Below are 20488 nucleotides of genomic sequence, written 5' to 3'. Positions count from 1 at the left end.
CCTGTAGGGTGGGGGTAATGGTGACTCCTCCACGGTACAGGCTGGACACAGGATCCCAGAATTCCCTTCCATTAAATAGATTCTGTGGATCTGTGGGAATCTGTTACTCAGACTTCTTTGGTTTTTACTTCATAGTAGTTTTTCCCAATGACATGTAAAGATGGTTTTCAACATTCATTTTCGTAAGATGTTTGAGTTCCAAATTCTTCTCCCTTCCTCCCGTCTCCCTCCCTAAGACAGCAGGCAACCTGATATAGGGTGTGCATGTACAATCATGTTAAACAAATTTCCCCATTAGTCATGTTGTGAAAGAAGAATCAGAACAAAAGGGGAAAACCTCGAGAAAGAAAGAGACAAAAACCCAAGTGAAGATAGTGTGGCTCGGTCTGTTTTCAGACTCAGAATTCAGTTCTTCCTCTGGATGTGGAGAGCATTTGTGATCAGGGGCCTTTTGGAACTATTCTGGATTGTCACTCAGAATTCTTGGGCATCTCCGGACACTCCAGGGGGTCCCAGAGACTTTTTGGAATTGCCCAAAACACAGAACAAAGGTGACTTTAACCTGACCTGAGGCTTGTCTCCTCTCTGGCACGCATCCCTGATCTGCCCACCTAGAGCCCTTAAATTACAGGCCAGGTTGTCTCCGGCTAGGCATGGGAGGAAGCATCCCAACGCTCTTCCCTGGCCCCTGCCCCTGCCCCCTCCCTCTTTACACATGCAGGGCAACTTGTCCCATTGACTCCTATGTTTTGTTTTGTTTTGTTTTTTGTGAGGCAATTGGGGTTAAGTGACTTGCCCAGGGTCACACAGTTAGTAAGTGTTAAGTGTCTGAGGCCGGATTTGAACTTAGGTCCTCCTCACTCCAGGGCCAGTGCTCTATCCACTGAGCCATCTAGCTGCCCCTCTCATTGACTCCTAGCATTCTGTTTGGAGAGGGGAGCACAGGTCTTCAGGCTGGAGGAAGGGACTAGTGGAGGGGCATGGGAGCCATTATCTGGGCCTCTCATTTGAAGCATTTTCTACCAATGGAGTCATACAATTAATGGGGGAGGCTTCATGTGCTAAGCCCCCCCACATCAGGAGGTTCCAGCAGGGGGGGCTTCATGTGCTGAGGCCCCCCACATCAGGGGGCTCCAGTGGGGGAGGGCTGCAGGAGCTGCTCCCACCAGCATGATGAGGGGCCCTTGTTTAGCCTGAGCATTTACACTTTGGCAAACGTTAGGGACACAGATTAAACAGCATCAGGTGTTGGGGGCTCATCTTCTTCCCCCTAGGACCCAGCCATTACACATTTCCCAGCCCCTTTTGCAGCCGCCCAAGCAGCAAAGCCCTTGGCATTTTCGGTCCTCATGCCCTCACCTTGGCAGTCGTCGGGGCTCTCTCTTCTCCCCTGCTTCTCCTCATGCTGCCTGGTGCTTCCCTCTCGGTCAGCTGCTCGGGTTGTCCTTCATGTCCCATGCACAAAGCCCAGGGATTCCAGGAGCAGAGTGGGTGACCTCATCTGCTCCGTGAGTTAATATCTCCATACACGTCACTCTCAGACACATCCTCATTTTTCCAGACCCCCGTTCTCCCACAACCAGCTCCTATTGGAGACACTTCAAAGTCTAAACTCAATGTGTCCCAAACTGAACCCCCCCAAGCCTCCCCTCTTCCCAACTACCCTATTACTGCTGAGGGTGCCCACTTCTTCCCATTCAGCAGCTCAAAACTGAGCCACACCCCCAGTCCAATCTGTTGCCAATCTCTCCTACCCATCTATACTATTGGTCTTTCAGTTCCCAGTGTAATGGCCAAATTTAGTATGGGAAGAGTTAATTGGGCAGCTCGCCTAGTATCAGGGTAAGGAAAGAAACAGCCTTTTTCAAAAACAAAACAGGTTTATTAATGGGAACAAATTCAAAACACAAGTGAGATTAATAGAGCTAGGGAATTAAATCTCTGGGGTAAAAAGGCCCCCCGAACCCCAAACCTGCCTCCAGCCCAGCCAGCTCCAAAGAGCCAGCTCTGCCTCAGAAACACAAACTCGACACTGCCCGAAATCTGTAGCTTTAATGAGAATTAGCTTGCAGTCTCTTCAAGGCCAATCACCAGCACGTCCTCTGTCACTACCTTCCTTCCCAGTTTCTCTCAGAATCCTCTCTTCTCTCTCTCTAACTGCCTTTTTCATAGGAAAGGGCGGTTCTTGGCCATGCCGAGTCTCCAATTGGCTCAGCACACCCACATGGGCTGTCCCCATTATAATCTAGCCAGGCCCGTGGGGGAGCTGTAATGGGAGGCTTTAGTTACTTAGTTTCAATTAATGTTCCCTGTGGTCGGAGTTCCTCTTGTTTGTTCAGTTATCTCCCAAAGTACACACCCACCTTCTCTTAGGCTTTTAAGCTTACATTTTTTTTCAGTCTGACCATAATGAAGCAAAGATAGTGTAATGAAAACCCCAAATCCCAATTAATTCCTTACATCAGGCTCTGTCCTCCACTCAGCTGTCCAGCTGATCTTCCTCAAGGACATATCTGACCAGGACAGCTAGGTGGATAAAGCACTGGCCCTGGATTCAGGAGGACCTGACTTCAAATCCAACCTTAGACACTTGACACTTACTAGCTGTGTGACCCTGGGCAAGTCACTTAACCCCTATTGCCTTGCCCCCACCCAAAAAGTACATATCTGACCATCTTGTTTCCCCACTCAAGAAATTCCTGGTTATTTGCAGTGACAAATATAAAATACACCTCCTGCCCCCCACCCCTCACCTTTCCAGTCTTCTTACACTTTTCTCCATTCCCCGAACCCTAGGACTCAGCCACACGAGCCTGGTTTGCTCTCACATACTCCACTCCTCCTTCTGGGCTTTCTTACCGACTGGCCCCCGGGTCTACCAGGTGAGCCCTCCTCCCCTCTAGTCCCACCCTCTGGAAGAAGGGTGTCTTCTCCCACTTTCTCCTGCAATCTATCAGCAAACACTTGCTAAGCACCCACTGTGAGCCAGACCCTAACCCCTCCCTCAACTAGTGCCTTCCCACTGTGCACCGCTGGTTTGCCTGTAGGCATCTCACGTGCCCCCCCCATTTGAGTGTGTGCTCCTTAGAGCAGTAGTTGTTGCCTTTCTCTGTATCCTCATCTCTTAATACCCATCCCTGCCACAGAGTGGTGCTTGGCAAGTGCTTGTAGACTGACTGGCTGACTGCTGACTGACAGACTGGCTGGGTGACTGACTGGCTGACTGACTGACAGACAGATTGACTGGCTGACAGACTGGCTGGCTGACTGACTGACTGGCTGACTGACTGACAGATTGGCTGGCTGGTTGACTGACTGACGGACTGACTGGATGACAGACTGGCTGGGTGACTGACTGACAGACAGATTGACTGGCTGACAGACTGGCTGGCTGACTGACTGACAGACAGATTGGCTGACAGACTGGCTGGTTGACTGACTGACAGACTGACTGGCTTACAGACTGACTTACTGGATGACAGACTGACTGACTGACTGGATGACAGACTGGCTGGCTGACTGGCTGGCTGACTGATCTACAGACTGGATGACAGACTGGCTGGCTGGCTGACTGGCTGGCTGATTGGCTGACTGACAGACTGGATGACAGACTGGCTGGGTGACTGACTGACAGACAGATTGGCTGACAGACTGGCTGACAGACTGACTGACTGACTGGCTGACAGACTGGCTGACAGACTGGCTGGCTGACTGGCTGGCTGGGTGACTGACTGACTGACTGGCTGGCTGACTGGCTGGCTGGGTGACTGACTGACTGACTGGCTGGCTGGCTGACTGACAGACAGATTGACTGGCTGACAGACTGGCTGGCTGACTGACTGACTGGCTGACAGACTGGCTGGCTGACTGGCTGACTGACTGACAGACTGGATGACAGACTGGCTGGCTGACTGACTGACAGACAGATTGACTGGCTGACAGACTGGCTGGCTGACTGGCTGGCTGACTGGCTGGCTGACTGGCTGACTGACTGACAGATTGGCTGGCTGGTTGACTGACTGACTGACTGACTGGATGACAGACTGGCTGGTTGACTGACTGACAGACAGATTGACTGGCTGGCTGACTGGCTGGCTGGGTGACTGACTGACTGACTGGCTGGCTGGCTGACTGACAGACAGATTGACTGGCTGACAGACTGGCTGGCTGACTGGATGACTGACTGGATGACAGACTGGCTGGCTGACTGACAGACTGGCTGGGTAACTGACTGACAGACAGATTGACTGGATGACAGACTGGCTGGCTGACTGACTGACAGACTGGCTGACAAACTGGCTGGCTGACTGACTGACAGACAGATTGACTGGCTGACAGACCGGCTGGCTGACTGACAGACTGGATGACAGACTGACTGGCTGGCTGACTGACAGACTGACCGGCTGACAGACTGGATGACAGACTGACAGACAGACTGACCAGCTGACAGACTGGCTGGGTAACTGACTGACAGACTGGATGACAGACTGGCTGGGTGACTGACTGACAGACTGGATGACAGACTGGCTGGGTGACTGACTGACATACAGATTGACTGACTGACATACAGATTGACTGGCTGACTGACTGACAGACTGGCTGACAGACTGGCTGGCTGACTGACTGACAGACAGATTGACTGGCTGACAGACTGACTGGCTGACTGACAGACTGGCTGGCTGACTGACAGACTGGCTGGCTGACTGACAGACTGGCTGGCTGACTGGCTGACTGACAGACAGACTGGCTGACTGGCTGACTGACAGACAGACTGGCTGGCTGGCTGGCTGGGTAGTTTATCCCTAGCCTCAGCAGGGCATGGATCCCCTCTTTCTGCACTGGCCTGTCAGGGGTTCCCAGAGAGAGGCCTGATTGTGCCGCTACCACTCACTCCTGACTATCCTACTACTTGCCACTCTGACTCCTGAGCCCCCGTCGGTGGGTTTCCCATTGACATGAAACCAGTCGTTGTGACACCCTGAACTCAAACATGGAACATTTGTGAAGTAAGAAGAAAAAAGAAATCATCGTTACTTCTTCATAGAAGGCAAGAACAAGGCAAATTCATGATATGAATTAAAAAAAAACCTAGAGCAGGAAAAGTAGGGGAGAGAATAAGAATTTGTAGAGGTGCACACTCAGAAACATAGTATGCAGGCACAGGAGTGGGGGACCCATATCCCTGGGGCTGCTCACAGGTCTGGAGGCCTGCCCCCTGCCAGGTACTCCCCTTCTGGTGGTCTGTGCTCTCCTCTCAGGAAGCCAGGCAGGGACCAGTGTGTCTGTTTGAGTTCATGACCACCTTTAATGGGGAACTGAGAAAAAGTCTTGCTTTGTCTGATCCGGTGTACATTTTTCTCCCTCTTTCCCTCCCCCCTCCCCCTCCTTCCCTTCTCCCTTTCCCCCCCTCCCCCCCTTCAGTCTCTCTCCATATTTTAGCCACACTCCTGTTCATTGGTTCAGGGGGCACACTCTCACCCAAATCATGTCCTTAAGCACAGACAGAACCTTACGACTCTGCTCTTTATTTAGCTGCATTGGCTCCCTATCACCCCTGAAATCAAATATAAACTTCTCTCTTGAACTCTGAAAGCCCCACTTGACCTGAGCGAGCTCCCAGCCCCAGTAGACTCGACTCTTCCTCTAGCCAGACTGACCTTCCCTCTGTTAGTTACCCAAGAGCCCTCCCCTCCCTCCTTTGGGCCTGTGAATTGGCCATCCTCCATGCCTAGAATATGCTCCCTCCTGATGCCCCGCTCTGAGAGGCAGCCCAGGCCCCATCTTTTTTTTTTTTTAGTGAGGCAATTGGGGTTAAGTGATTTGCTGAGGGTCACACAGCTAGTGTTAAGTGTCTGAGGCCATGTTTGAACCCAGGTACTCCTGGTGCTCTATCCACTGCATCACCTAGCAGCCCCCAGGCCCCATCTTCTTCAAAAAGCCTCCCTTGAACTCCCAACTGCTACTGCTCTCCCTCCCAACCACCCTGCATTTAACTACTTTGCATTTCTTCACTGAACATTTATATGTCCACTAATACACACACACCTGTCTCCCAGTTGGAATAACAATCCTAGCTATTGGGCATTGGTTCATTCTCTGTACTTGTATCCTCAGCACGTAGCAAACCAATGCCTTCCTTCCAATCAGAAACTACTGAGCAAAGCAGCGCCTGCGTCCACTGTCTCAGCTGGCCGCCTTCCACGTCTTCCATCCTTGGTTTCTGGTGACACTTCCTGGGCTTGGCCATTCTCCAGGCTCCTCCTGCCTCTCTCTGGGCATAGTTGAATGTCTGTCTTTAACTTTCTAATCTTCACATCGGAGCCTCCTCCTGGTCAACCTTTGCCTTCTGAGGGGAACCTTGAGAAATCCACGGTCATGTCAGTTCTGAACCCGGCAGATCTCCTGTCCTTTTCCCCTTGTCCCCAGACCCCAGACCCCAGACTTGATTTACACTTTTCAGTATCAGCCTCATGCGAATGAGCTGACGGAGCACAACAGCCTGGAAGCGTCCTCACCAGGCTGTACCTCTTCCTTCGGACAGTCCCCTAAGGACTTTTCTCCAGGAGGCCCCTTTTCAGCTGATTCTTGGAACAAGCAGTTTTTCTCCTCAACAATTTATCTGAAAGGCGCCATTTCTTTGGTTTTTTGGTTTTTTTTTTTTTTTTTTGAGAGGCAATGGGGGTTAAGTGACTTGCCCAGGGTCACACAGCTGGTAAGTGTTAAGTGTCTGAGGCCTGCTTTGAACTCAGGTCCTCCTGAATCCAGGGCCAGTGCTTTATCCACTGCGCCATCTAGCTGCCCCCAAGACGCTGTTTCTTGTGAGTTGATTTTATTAGTTTTTTATAAGCTGCACTGGCCTTTGGCCTACTTGCTCTGCATCCCTCTGTGTGATGGGCACAGGCTCCTTCACTGTTGGGACCCTTCCTCACAACCTCAGCGTTGCCTGATGAGCTCACCAGGATCCCAGCCTCATTTCCCCTTCTCATCAACCTCCTCTGTAGGACTGATTGGGTATCAGGCCCGACTAGGACCAACCTTCCTGACTAAGAAGGGGAAAGAGAGGACTGACTTGACCCCATTTTGGCCAATGTCCAGCACAACTCTCCATCTGAGGTGAGATATGCTTGTGGTGGCAGGGATCCACTGGGGAAATTTGGGGTGCCTTTTGCATTAGGGACCTACGGCATATTTGTGGGGATTTCTGAGGGGACTGCCTGTGGTTTGGAGACTACTAGAGACATTTTGGAGTGCTCCGTGTAGAAAGTGACACCAAAAACATTTTGTCCAGACCTCAGCTGGATGGCCTCCCTTGCAGAGGGATCTGGAAAGGGTTTTCACCCAAGACAGATGGGTTTCTTACTGGAGGGTGAGGGAGAGACTTCTCTTCAAGTCCAGGTTCTTCAACTCTTTGGGGAAAACTCTACAACGTCTGGGAAACTGTAGAAATCAAGCCTTCCCTCTGAAGATCAAGGCTGGATTTCCCCTTTATTTTCTCAGTTTCTTTTCTTTATTGTTTTGGGTTAGAGCCACAAGAGAGCTGTAGGACCTTGTAAAGATGGCGTTCTTCGGTCCAACTGTATCATCATGTGCTTGGGAGTATGGAAGAAAGTGAAGTACTGGATTGAATTATGAACTGGGCCCCATGGACTTTCCTTAGGACCCTCTGGTCCAGGGCCCTGGGGAAGAAGACATTTGAGCTAGATAATGCAAACTTCTTCACTAAACAGTGATCTGGAATCTGAGACTGGGGACTTTGCCAAACATGCTCCAGTAGGTTTGCTGGGGTCAGCGAATAGGAGGAGCAGATGGAGAATGAAAGAGGATGATGTTGATGTACCCGTCCCCACGTCACTTAAAGCATCAGATGCTCAGTCAACCAGCCAGTCAAGCATTTAGACCAAGTGCCACCAAGTCCTTTGAGCTGCACAATTTGGCCAAGTGGCCAAACAGCTCCCTTAATCCCCCTGATCGAGTTGGAATCCCCAAATGTTCCTCCTCATCCTCCTCTTCTAACCCTCGCTGGCTGGATGATCTCGCCCCCTCTAGTCCACTATTCCCCTAGCTAAGGTAGGCCACTGTTTCTTGTTGAGAGCCCTCCTACTCTTACAAAAGATGCACTGGGGCACAGGGTTCATGGCCAGTCTTGGACAGTGGGTTCCCAGGGCACTGAGAGAACATCTAGGTGGAGGAGTAATTCTGGGAGATTCACAGGCAGATAATCACAGTAAGTATAAGTGTCATCAAGTGTTTGTTCCAGAGATATTCTCCCCCTTGAGCATCTCAACAATCTAAAAGATGGGTGCTGCTATGACTCCCATTCTACAATTGCAGAAACGGAGGCCAGTACAGGTGAAGTGACATGTCCAGGGTCATACAGTAAGTATGACTCTAGGAAGATTTGAACTCAGGCCAAGGCTTTAGCAGCTGTGCCCCAAGTAGTGCCTCTAGCGGAGGCACAGTCAATAGTTTCATACGGCCACTAGGTGGCGCCGTGGCTCACAGAGTGCGAGACCCAGAGTCAGCAAGATGAGTTCCAATCCAGCCTCTCAGTTCCTAGCTGGGTGACCCTGGGCAAGTCCCCTTACCCTGTTGGCCTCAGCGTCCGCCTCTGTAAAACGAGCTGGAAAAGGGAATGGCAGAGCCCTCCAGCGTCTCTGCCAAGAAGAGCCCTGACGGGGTCATGATGAGTCAGACAGGACCCAACAGCAACAAAAACAGGTGTTCCCCAAAGGGTCGTCATGGAGACAAGCCAACGCGGTCCTGTTGTGGTGCCCATGGAAAGAAGGCGAGGCGGAGGAAGGGGAGAAGGGGTGGGGCTGGGGACAGGCTGGCTCCCGGCCCCGCCAGTGACTGACGGCCCTCTGACCCTCAAAGACACCTGGCAGGCGAGTGAGGAAGGCGCCCAGACACTGGTCAGGGCCTGTCCCCGAGCCCCTTGGCCTTGGCTGGGGACCCATTTGAAATGGGAGAGGCTCATTCATTCGGGAGAAGGGTGGTGGTCCCGCCCCTCTTCTCCCGCCCCTCCGCCCCCCACCCCCACCCCCGACAAAGGCGGGCAGCGCTCCTCCGGTGCTCCGCGCCCCATCTCCCCGCGCACGCCTGGCCAGGGGCTCTGAACTCCTACGAATGGTCAACCAGACCGGACGTGCCACCCCCTGCAGAGAGCACACAGTAGGCACTTAATCCATGCAGCATTTGCCGCCTTCGTTACAGGCTGGGGCTAGTAACCTCCAGCCCGGGGGAAGTGTGTGTGCCAGGAAAACAGGGAGGATGCTGGGCTGACCGGACCGGCCCCTCCTCTCCACCGGGCTGCACCCACGGAGGCGGGTTATTGGGGAGGGCCCTGCCTTGGGCTCCAGCCGCAGGAACCCCGCAGGACCGGCCGACCTAGGGGCACGCAGCCGCGCTGGACTACATCCCCCAGAGTCCTTTGGACCTCCACGACAGATTCTGGGCCCCAGAAATCTCGAGATTCCAGTGTGCGTCATGGCGGCACTCGGTATGTGCCCCGCTGCCTCTTGGGAAAGGTAGTTCCGGGACGAGGCCGCCGCGCAGGCGCACAGAGCTGCGGGCCGGCCTCTCTCCCGCTAGGGGAAAGCGAGTGGTTAGGCTTCTGAGTGAGGGACTGAAAAACCGGAAGGCCGAAAGACAGAAGGATGACAGCCCACTCAGGACAGCGGTGAGAGTTAGCTCCGCGGAATACAGCTGACCAGTGGGGAGGGGCGGAGAGGGGCCGCGTGCGCAGGCGCGCTGCTCTGGGGCGGGGCCGGGAGGGGAGGGGAGGGGCCGGGCGGGGCCGGGCGGGGCGGGGCCAACTAGAGGTCATGCAAGTCCGGCCTCCCCGGCCAGGCCCTTCCCTCCTCCGCCTCCCGGTCTTTGCGAGGCCCTGGTCCCACGCGTGTTCTTCGTATTCTCGTCCCTCCGACTGTCCTTCCTCGAAGTCCTGGGCCAGCCCTGGAGGAGCTCCGGGAGGGAGGGGCGGGCAGGGCCGCGGCCCCCACGGTTTCCCAGGGTGTGCGCCCCGACTCACAGACACTCACCGTGGGGGGCAGCTGGTGGCGCCGGGGGTGACACCCTGGGCTCGAGCCCCAGACGCTCCCCTGGCCGCTGCCTCGGTGTCCCTGTCTGTAAATGAGGATCAGTGAGGGGAAACAGTGACTGGCACATAGTAGGTGTCCCTTCTTGTGTGGAGCAGCCAAGAAGGTGGGGTCCTTGCCCCCCTGCCCCTCCTTCCCCGTGACCTTTCATTGACCTTCCTGATTCTCTCAGCCCCTAGCCCCCCAGTCAGTCTCTGCAAAAGTCGCTCCGAGCCCCCTTCCTGGGGCGTAAAAGCACAGGAACTAGGGACAGCTAGGTGGCGCAGTGGATAAAGCATTGGCCCTGGATTCAGGAGGACCTGAGTTCAAATGGGGCCTCAGACACTTGACACTTACTTGCTGTGTGACCCTGGGCAAGTCACTTAACCCTCATTGCCCCGCAAAAAAAAAAAAAAAAAAAAAGCACAGGCACTTCTCACAGACTGCAGACTGTGGGTGAAGCAGGGGTCTGCAGCCCCATGGGAATGGCTCCACAAGGCCTGAGGAGGAGAAAGATGACCAGCAGAGTGACCCCAGAATTCTCTTCCTCTTTTCTCCAGGTTTAATCAAAGAATGTGCTTAAGCCTTGTGGCCCCAGTCTCTCCTGTGATCATCGTCCTCCTTGTCCCTTCCATCCCTCTCAAACTGTCCACCCGACGGCTGTCAGGAATAACCAGTGCCAGATCCCTTCCCTAGCCTAGATTCAGGCCCTTCCTTCTCCCGCCAAGGTTCACTAGGGAGGCCAGGGCTATTTTAGCCGGGAAGAAATCTTGATGATTCCTGGGTCAGAGATCTAGAGCTGAAAGGAACCTGAAAGACCAGCCGGCTTGCCCTCCTCACTGTCCTATTGCAGATCTAAGATCCTGGGGCCCAGCAAGGTCACACAGTTAAATGGCACCAGCAGAATTTGATTCCAGGTTTTCTGCTTTTCTTTTCCACTGCTCCCCAACTGATGGGGTTTGTGAACTTTCTGGTATCCCCCAGATATTGGACAATTCACATTCCCCCCTCCTATAGATGCAGAATTGTTTTCCCCATTTGGGTCTTTTTCTTGTTTTCTTTCTTGTGTTGCTTTTCATTGAGCAGAAATGTTCATTTCTGTATATGCAGATATGCCGACCCCAATGCTGACCCCAGTTCTTTCAGTTGTTCTAGAAACGCATTTCTCCTCCACGTTTAGAAAAGGATCATATTTCATGTTCCTTCTGCAGTTTGCAGACAGGCGTAGACCTGTCTTCCAAGTTCTCAGTCTTGGGAGTTGTCCATGGTCCCTCAGTCTCCCTCATCCCACAGGTCCAGGTTGGCGACATCTGATCACTCCTGCCTCCTCACATCTCCTTGCCAACTGAGCCGCCTCTTTAGGGGGGGCCCTCATCATCTCCCCTGCCTCCTCCTTGGCCTCCCAGCCTTCACTTTCTGTTCTCTGCTACCAGACCTTGGCCTGGCTTCCAAAGCCACTTTTCTGAGCCAATGACGGCAAAGGCTCCACTGGAAATCCTCCGATGACTTCTCGGGGCCTCTCAGATAAAAGACTGGAACGTTTGTGGTCCGGGCCATGCTTTGTCTTTGAGTTTGTAGCCTCCAAACACTCGTGTCCCTTCCGGACTGGGGCCAGCTCTTCTCTACACTCATCGCAGGACCGGTGCTCACAGCCCTAGAACGTTCTCCTTCCTCCTCTCCATGCCCCAGAACACCATAGATCAAAGACTGCCTGCTCCCCTCCATGGATGGAATAAGTAAGAAACCCATAAGAAAGGGTGCCACCTCCTTCAAAGAGTCAGCATCGAGCCTCCACTGCTCCTGCAGACAATGAGGGCAGTGAATTTACCGCTCAAACCTGTGGCCATGGATATTGGGCCTGGAAGGCCACTGGCCTGGGTGGACCAGGGTTAAGGAGAGGAGTAGAATCTGGCCCGAGGATCTTGTCACTTATCCAATCGTCCGTGGAAAGGGAATTTGTCGACATCACAGGCCTGGTCTTGACCACACGCAGCAGCTGCTGCTCTTTAGTTTGTAGGTGTTCTGCTCATCCCTCTTTTGGACACGGAGTCTCTTGTCATTCCCTATGACCTCTCTTATACCGGCGATGGGGGAGGTGCTTCTTGCAGCTCAGGACTCAGCTCCCCGGCAGGTGTTGTGTTCGGTTATTTCTGGCACAAAGGTCATTCCCCTCTGCAAAGAAAACCCATGAGATCAAAGCTAGGGACTTCTCTCCATTGTCAGTCATTTCTGGTGCCCCTAGAGACAGGCCGCCCGATCTCAGCTTCCCTCATCAATCTTCTTTTTGTCCTGAGAAGGTAAAAGGGCCTTGATGTCAAGCCACCAAGATGTTGGTTGGATGAGGGAGCTTGAGATGTTTGGCCTGAAGCAGAGAAGAAGGGGTTTGTGGTCTGTAAGTAGCTGGAAGTGTTGCGCTAGCAGTCTGTGAGAGAGGGAAACTGAGTGCCATCGGTTTATTAGTATGGCGACCAAATATCAATAAAAACGATCCTAGGGTCCTCAGGAGCTAAGGACGCCTCTGACAGCAGCTTTGTATGCGGCTGAAAGGGTAGCCGCCTACATAGGGTACGTGTGACCAAAAATCGCGCAGTGATGTAGCTTAGTCAGACTGGGGTTGTTCTTAGCCAGACATGGGGCCTGGGTCCTACTTGGCCTGGCTCAGCTGGGGGCTTCTAGAACCCTTTCCTAAGCCAGAGTGAGTGGACCAACATCTCCTGGAATGTCTTGTGGTGGGCAAACATCCTGTGACCACCTTGGCCAACCCCCCCCCCCATGGTCAGCCAGATTCCTAGATCAGGAGTTTGCCTATAGGAATGGGGAAGTCAGACTTACAAATTTTACTAATGGGGCCTATCCGGTCAAGGCTGAATTTGGTCAACAAATATTCTAATCGATTAGATACAGTGCCCAATCAATGATTACTCATCAGTTCTAGTCTGAACTCCACACAGGATTGCTTTGTGGAGTGTTTTGAAATCTTGTTATGTGTCTTCCTCCTGTACCAGGTAGGAGGTGGTCAGCACCCTTGGGCGAGCTGGAATGTGGCATGTTTCAGGAGCCTGGGGCATTCAAGGATGTGGCTGTGGACTTCACCCAGGAGGAGTGGAGGGAACTGGACGCTGCTCAGAAGGCCTTGTACAGGCACGTGAGGCTGGAGAACTATGAACACCTCGTTTTCCTGGGTAAGGATGACTGAGCTCTGTACCTCACTCACTCACTCAGTCGACATTTCTCAGGCACCTCCTGTGTCCCGGGCCTCCTGCTAAGTTCTGAGGATACACAAAGAAGCACAAGGCAGTCCCTGTCCACCAGGAGCTTACAGTCTGAGGGAGACAACACACCAACAAATATGTACAAAGCGAGCTTTGTGCAAGAGAAACAGGAGGGCAGCTAGGTGGCACAGTGGATAGAGCACCGGCCCTGGAGTCAGGAGTACCTGAGTTCAAATCCGGCCTCAGACACTTAACACTTACTAGCTGTGTGACCCTGGGCAAGTCACTTGACCCCAATTGCCTTACAAAAAAAAAAAAAGTAATTAGAATCACTTTGGTGGCTGAACGGGGGCTGGATTGGAGTGGACCAGGACTTTGAAGGGGCAGGCATTGAGCAGGGAGGTGCCGAGGACCCTCACCAACATCAGGGCGGTGTCAGAGGAGAGAAGGTGCAAAGGTCAAGTTGACAGGCCTCGGCACCATATTGGATCTGGGGGGTGAGAGAGAGGGAGGAGTCCTGAAGGACTCTGAGGTTGGGAGCCCAAGAGACCTGGAGGAAGGGAGTGTTGTCAACTGTCCTGGAAAGGGTCGGAGGTGAAGGGGGTTTAGCAGGAAAGACGAGGAGTTCGGTTCTGGCCACGTCGAGTTGGTGCTGTCTCCTGAACACCCAGCCGGAGATGTGAGATCGGGGCTCAGCAGAAAGAGGCCCCAGGCCTTGTCCCTGGGCGTCTCTGCCTCCTTCCCTGCTCAAGGCTGTGGGGCGTCTAAAAGGGTCCCTGAGGTCGGCCTTGGTGTGCAGTGACAGGGCAGAGCACAAGCCTGAGGGGCGCTTCCTGGATCTCTTGTGTGCTAGTGCCTGCCTTCAGAAATCACCTGACCTTGTCCCGTATCTACCTGGCCAGCTGCGGGCACACCTTATGCCCCTGGTGACTGGTCATTGCTTGAGGTGGTTGCTGCCTCCTGGCCTTTCCCACGCTGTTGAGAAGGGGAAATGCAGTGGCCTCCCCAGGCGTGTCTCTGTCCTTTTCTCCTCTGCCAGGGCACGGTTCCAGGTTCCAAGCCAGAAATGATCTCCGAGTTAGAGAGAGGAAGTGTGCCCCAGATGCCAGAGCAGGGGTTCCCACCAGGCTGCAGCACGAGGTGCCCTGGACAAGCCAGAGAGCAGGTCAAGGCTGCTATGGGCACTGCTTTGGCCTAATGCCCCACACCCCCTTTCTCACCTTTAGGTCCAGAATTTCCTCTCTTCCAAACTGCCTCTTTTCCAGTTATTTCTCCCAGACTGACAAGAAAGGAGATTAACAGCCTCTTTTCCAAGAACAAATCAGGTTTAATTAATGAGAACAAAATTTAGAACACAAGTGAAGTTAATAGAGCCAGGGACAGTGAGAAAGGGGAGACTGACTCAAACCCTAACCCTGCTTCCAGCCCAGCTGGTCTAAGGGCTAGCTTTGCTTCAACAACACAAGCTTCCCCCCCCCCCCCCCCCCCCCCCCCCCCCGCCCCAATCTGTAGTTCTGAAGAGAATCAGCTGCGCCGTCTCTCTCCTGGTTTGGTCTGAAGGTCAAGCACACCAGCTCCTCTTTCTCTTCACCTTCCTTCCCCATCCCTCTCTGAGAACTGCCCCCCACTTCCTGCCTCTCCCACAGGCAGGGTGGTTCTTAGTCATGCCCAGTCTCACATACCCCGGGGCTGTCCCCATCACAGTTTGGCCAGGCCCCTGTGGGCGAGGGGGAGCCCCTAGGTGGTGGCACTTTGGCTGGATGCTTTGGTTCAGCAAATGTTCCTTGTGACCAGAGTTCCTTTTGTTTGTTCTATTAACTCTGTAAGTACACACCATCTTCTCTTAGGCTTTTAAAGGTTGCGTCTTTCCAGTCGGACCATGATGAAGCCAAGATGGGGTGATGGAAACCCCAAATCACAGTTAATTCCTTACACGACCAACACCAGTTGGGTGATTCTAGGACAACAGTGAAAAGCGGGGAAGTTCAAAATTAGAAAGCCCTCCTCAAGCTGTTCCAGGTTGGGGTGGTGGGGAGGAAGAGGAGGGAGACCCTTCCTTCTTGCCCAGGAAGCTACTTCTCTGGGCTTAACAGCCACACTTGCTCCAATATCTGGAAACCCCAATTCTTTCTCTATATCCTTGGTCATTTATAGACAGTCCCTGGGATATTACTAATTAATTAATTAATTAATTTTGCAGGGCAATGAGAGTTAAGTGACTTGCCCAGGGTCACACAACTAGCAAGTGTCAAATGTCTGAGGTCGGATTTGGACTCAGGTCCTCCTGAATCCAGGGCCAGTGCTTTATCCACTGCACCACCTCGCTGCCTTCACCTTCTTTAAAAAAAAAAAAATGACAAACATTTTTATTTATAGCTTTGAGTTCCAAATTTTACCCCTCCTTCCCTTCCTCCCTCCCCCCCCCCAGGAGGTAAGCGATGAGATATGGGTTATACATGTACGATTATGTGAAACATTAACATATTTGTCATTTTGCACAAGAAAACTTGAATAAAAGAAAAAAAGGAAAGAAAGTGACAAATAGTGTGTTCCATCAATATCAGTTCTTTCTCTGGAGGTGGATAGTTGGCTTCATCATTAGTCCTTTGGGATTGTCTTAGATCACTGTATTGCTGAGAAAAGTTCAGTCAGTCACAGTTCTTCATCAAACAGTATCGCTGTCACTGTGCACAGCGTTCTCCTGGTTCTGCTCACTTCACTCTACATTAGTTCATGCAAGTCTTTCCAGGCCTTTCTGAAATCATCCTGCTTGTCAGTTCTTATAGCACAATCATATTCCATCACCATCATATACCACGGCTTGTTTAGCTGTTCCCCAATGGATGGGCATCCCTCTGATTTCCAATTCTTATATGCTCTACTTTCTCCAGGCATGATGTTTATGCAACATCAGAGGAAGCCTAAATTAAGCCTAGTTAAGGTGTCAAAACTCAAATGTGACGTGGGGTGGCTGAAACTCCACCCTTATACGAAAGAGGGGAATGATTCCTCAATTTTTTAATTCAGTGACCTTGTCCAGAAAGATGAGGTCACTCTAGAATGTCCTTTTTGTGCTAGTCATGCTGTTTTAAAATATGTACATTTTTTATTAAAAATTTCTAAATTACATATAAAAATTTTTAATGTTCATTTTTTTAAATGTTGAGTTCCAGATTCTTGCTGTCCCTCCTGCCCCTCCCCCACCTCTTGAAAAGGCAAGCAATGTGATGTTGCTCAGACATGTGATGTCATACCAGACAGATTTCCTCAACCAGGTTACCAAGAAAAAAAATACCCAAAAAGCCCAAGAAAAAGAAAGTAAAAAAAATGTATCGTTTAGTCTTCACTCAGAGTTTATCAGTTCTCTCTGGAGGTAGGTCATGCTATTTTTTCTAGAAGTGTTTAAAAGCCATTCCTTCAGTAATTTATCCTAGAAATTTGTCTCATTTGGAGGCCAAGCTCCTCGTGCCCTTTAATCTTTCTCTTTAACCAATCGCTTTTCCCCTCTCCTCTCTTTCCTTCTCCCTTTTCCTACTGTCTCTTCTTCCTCCCTCCCTCTCTTCACCTTTCCCAATATCAAACATGGAGATGTGTTGAATTTTTTTTTTACGTTTTTTGAAATATAAAGCAAGGTTCTGATGAGTGAAAATAGGAAATCCTGTGAAGAGGTTGCATTATCCCAGTTTGCACAGAATATTTCCACTGGTTTGAAACCAGTTCCCATATTTTACATAATTTTAACTTCAAATGGTGTGAATTTAAATGCGTGTGACCAGTTCAGGGGATTTTTTGGACCCAATGGGACCTGACTGTGTCAAACATCCAATTACACAAGAGAGTTGAAAGTGATCTTGCACCAGGGGTCAGAATGTGTCTCCCGGGGAGGACACAGGATGGCCCTTTTCCCTTTGTGGCCCCTTGGTGAGGTTGCTTCTTCCAGGCACATTTTGTGCTTTGTTGGGGCTTTTCTTCACCATCATCATTATTGTCATTTTATGTTGTCTGACCGACTCCTACAGGTATTTATTAGACACTTAGGGTATGCCAGACACTGTGCCGGGTGTTGGGGGCACAAAGACAAGACCATATAACACCCTTTCCCTCCATGTCGACAACACCCATCCAGTGTGCATTTGTATAGTCCCATGAACGTCAGCAGTTCTCTAGTATGACCCAGACGGGACAGAGAATTTCCAGGACAGCGTCTCTCAATAGCTGGGAGGTGTTAAACGACAGGGCACCCCCTGTTACCCAGTGCTGCCCCTTTTACTCCCATTGTTAGGTTTCCTGAAGTCAAGCCAAATACCGCCTCTCTGCTGCTTCTCTCTTCATTCAGCTTTCTCACCCATCTCCATCCTGCTCGCTGTGTTGATCTCTCCTGGGGGCTCCTTCCCACATTCAAGGTATATTTCTGACAATGGAATTATTGGGTTAGAGAGTGTTATTACTTTTTCTAATTCAGACTTCTCTACTCTCCACTGTGATGTTTAAAATCTAATGTGTGGGGCAGCTAGGTGATGCAATGGATAGAGCACCAGCCCTGGATTCAGGAGGACCTGAGTTCAAATTTGGCCTCAGACACTTGACACTTACTAGCTTTGTGACCCTGGGCAAGTCACTTAACCCTCATTGCCCTTCAAAAACAAAAACACAAACAAAACAAAAAAATCTAATGTGTGTCCTTACCTACCCCCTGCCCCAGTTTTTTTGGGGGGGGACTAGCTAAGATTTATTGATAAATTTGGCAACAGTTTAGACTTTTTAAGTATTTATTAAAGTGTATTAGAAGTTAGTGAAGGGGGCGGCTAGGTGGTGCAGTGGATAAAGCACTGGCCTTGGATTCAGGAGGACCTGAGTTCAAATCCAGCCTCAGACACTTGACACTAGCTGTGTGACCTTGGGCAAGTCACTTAACCCTCATTGCCCTACCAAAAAAACCCCAAAAAACAAAAAAACAAAAACAGAAGTTAGTGAAGAGAGAGAGTATGAGCACAGGTCTCTGAAAGAATGGAAAAACCTAGCTCAGATCTATGTGGGATAGAGAGAGAGAAAACCCACCTTCACTTAGCAGCTCACTCTTCCAAAGAGTGAGCCTTAGCCGGTTCTCCCGGAAGCCCCCTGTGGAACAGGAAGCAGGGCAGTCCCCACACACAGCTCCAAGCTAACTGGCTGGTCCATTGATTGACATGATGTACAGGGGGTCTATGAATAGAGGTGACTTCTGGATGCCAGTCTGACCTTTGAAAGCTCAGAAAGGTCACCTCATGCTTTCTTGGTTCTTACACCACCGCCACTGACCTTTAGCGTCTGAACCCTGACCTCTTTGGTTCTTGTGTGTGCTTCAGTAGCACACGGTGAACTAGCCACTCCTTTTCCTTTCCCTCCCTGCTTGTGTTGAGGCCTTCTTTTACTCTAGTGGCTTAGGGGGCCCTGGTCCAGTCAGATTTGGAATCAACTCCAGTTTGGCATCTGCCCAAATACAGGCCCTTACAGGCAGCTGGATATCTTCTTACTCCCCTGGTCTCCCTCAGCTGCATGAGGCTTGGTGGAAGGACTTCTGGGAATGCTCAGTCTAGAGGATCCCGGGTTCCTGGGGAGGGCAGGATATGTGATATTTGAAGCCCATGTGAATGGGCTGTCTTGTGAAAGAGAGATCAGGCTTGTTCCTGGCCCTGGAGGGCAGAGCTGAGAGCAGTGGAGAGGAACTGCAAAGAGGCCAACTTGGATTTGATGGTGGGCTAACTGTCATGCATCCCTAAGAGCCTCCCCTTGTGGGGTGGGCTGCCCAGGCTTGGGAGACTTCAGGCAAGGCCAGATTCTCTTTGGGGCACAGCTGGGACCAGATGGCCGCTGTGGGCCCTCCTACCTCTCATATGACGCTAGCTCAGAGCACCCCACGGGAACTGAGGAGACATACAACTTTGATGACTGCACTCTTGGTCTTAATCTCCACCCCTGTCAGACCTGACCGCTTGTACTGTCATCTTTACTCATTGTCCCATCTTCCACGAGAAGAGGAGGGAGACATTTGCCACTTGCTTGGTTAAAATTTATGTCAGACTTGACTACGCTCCGCTGACCCACCAGTTGAGTAACCCTATCCCAAAGGGAATTAAGTTAGTCTTGCATGACTTGTTCTGTATGAAGCTGCGCTGGCTCTTGTGGTGATAAAATGGTTTGCTTAATGGGCACCAGGCTGGCCTTGGAGTCAGGAAGACCTAGATTCAAATCCTGGTTCTGGCACATACTGGCCATGGGATGCTGGCCATGTTGCTTGAGCTCTTTCGCCTTCCACTTCCTCATCTGTAAAATGAGACTAACACTTTCCCAGTGTTTGCTAAGAGGAGAGCCAGTCTTGAGTTACAGACTAGCAAGTGCATCATCACTCTCCCCACAGCTCTCTCAGGCTTCCATTGTCTTTTCTTGCTCGGGCCACCTTTTGTAGATTGTTATTCCTTCTCCTGGAGGGAGAAGATGGGAACCACCACTTGTTGTCCGAGTCAGCGTCTGACTCTCTGTGATCTTATTGGGGGATTTCCTGGCAGAGATGCTGGAGGGTATCACCATTTCCTTCTCCAGCTCATGTTACAGATGAGGACTGAGGCAGCAGGGTAAAGTGACTTAGCCAGGGTCACCCAACCAGGAAGCATCTGAAGCCACATTTGAACTCACGAAGATGAGTTTTCCTGACTCCAAGCCCACCGTTCTGTGCAGTATGGTGCCCCCTCGCCCCCTCGCTGCCCCAGAACTTGTTATTCCCCCAGAATAAAGAATAGGGAGCGTTCACAGCTTTTTGTTCATTGCAGATTCCCTTACTCTAGAGACTAGATGTGAAATCAAGGACTCTTCTCCAACACAGGACTTTTGTTTGGCACTGGCATGTGAGGAAAGGCTAGCAAGAGACGGTCCTTGTGATTCCAGAGTGGGAAAAGCTTGGGTAGAGAGGCAGAAGGGCAACCAAGGAACACCACTGGGGTGGCTAAGAGTTGCTCATAGGAACAGCGCTCATGAGGAACACGTTTGTAGAAGTACCAGTTCTGAGAGAAGTTTGGGGCTGGCGTCATTCCCAGTGCCCCAGAACAGAGCTCCCACAGAAAAGTATCACCATAAATGTGATGCGTTCAGAAAGCATTTCAGTCACTTTCCTACCATAATGAAAAACGGCAAATAGTTCTTTGGGAAGAAGATTTACAAGTACGA

At 51.3% G+C, this 20488-nt stretch overlaps 1 protein-coding gene across 2 annotated transcripts; it reads left to right on the top strand.

The window, feature by feature from the left end:
* Window positions 1-9071: 9071 nt before the first annotated feature.
* LOC122749608 (zinc finger protein 286A-like) lies at window positions 9072-20485 on the top strand. 2 transcript variants are annotated; one of them, XM_043996053.1, is made up of 3 exons: window positions 9072-9499; window positions 13082-13258; window positions 20095-20485. In XM_043996053.1, the coding sequence occupies exons 1-3, from the start codon at window positions 9487-9489 to the stop codon at window positions 20457-20459; spliced, it is 555 nt and encodes a 184-aa protein (XP_043851988.1). In that variant the 5' UTR covers window positions 9072-9486; the 3' UTR covers window positions 20460-20485. The 2 variants fall into 2 exon arrangements, 1 of the variants encoding a protein (XP_043851988.1); XR_006355689.1 differs by lacking the exons at window positions 9072-9499; window positions 20095-20485 and adding an exon at window positions 9568-9679 and having other exon boundaries at window positions 13082-13476.
* Window positions 20486-20488: the final 3 nt, after the last annotated feature.

Source organism: Dromiciops gliroides, chromosome 3 (genome assembly GCF_019393635.1).
Source record: "Dromiciops gliroides isolate mDroGli1 chromosome 3, mDroGli1.pri, whole genome shotgun sequence".
NCBI classification, from domain to species: domain Eukaryota; kingdom Metazoa; phylum Chordata; class Mammalia; order Microbiotheria; family Microbiotheriidae; genus Dromiciops; species Dromiciops gliroides.
Note: the sequence above shows the minus strand (reverse complement) of the source record. Positions and strands in the feature narration are given on the sequence as shown.

What these genes read in the sequence shown, in the direction of transcription:
- LOC122749608 (XM_043996053.1), top strand. An exon ending in TGAACACCTCGTTTTCCTGG is followed by an intron (nt 13,259 to 20,094) that starts GTAAGGATGACT and finishes TGTTCATTGCAG; the next exon opens with ATTCCCTTACTCTAGAGACT.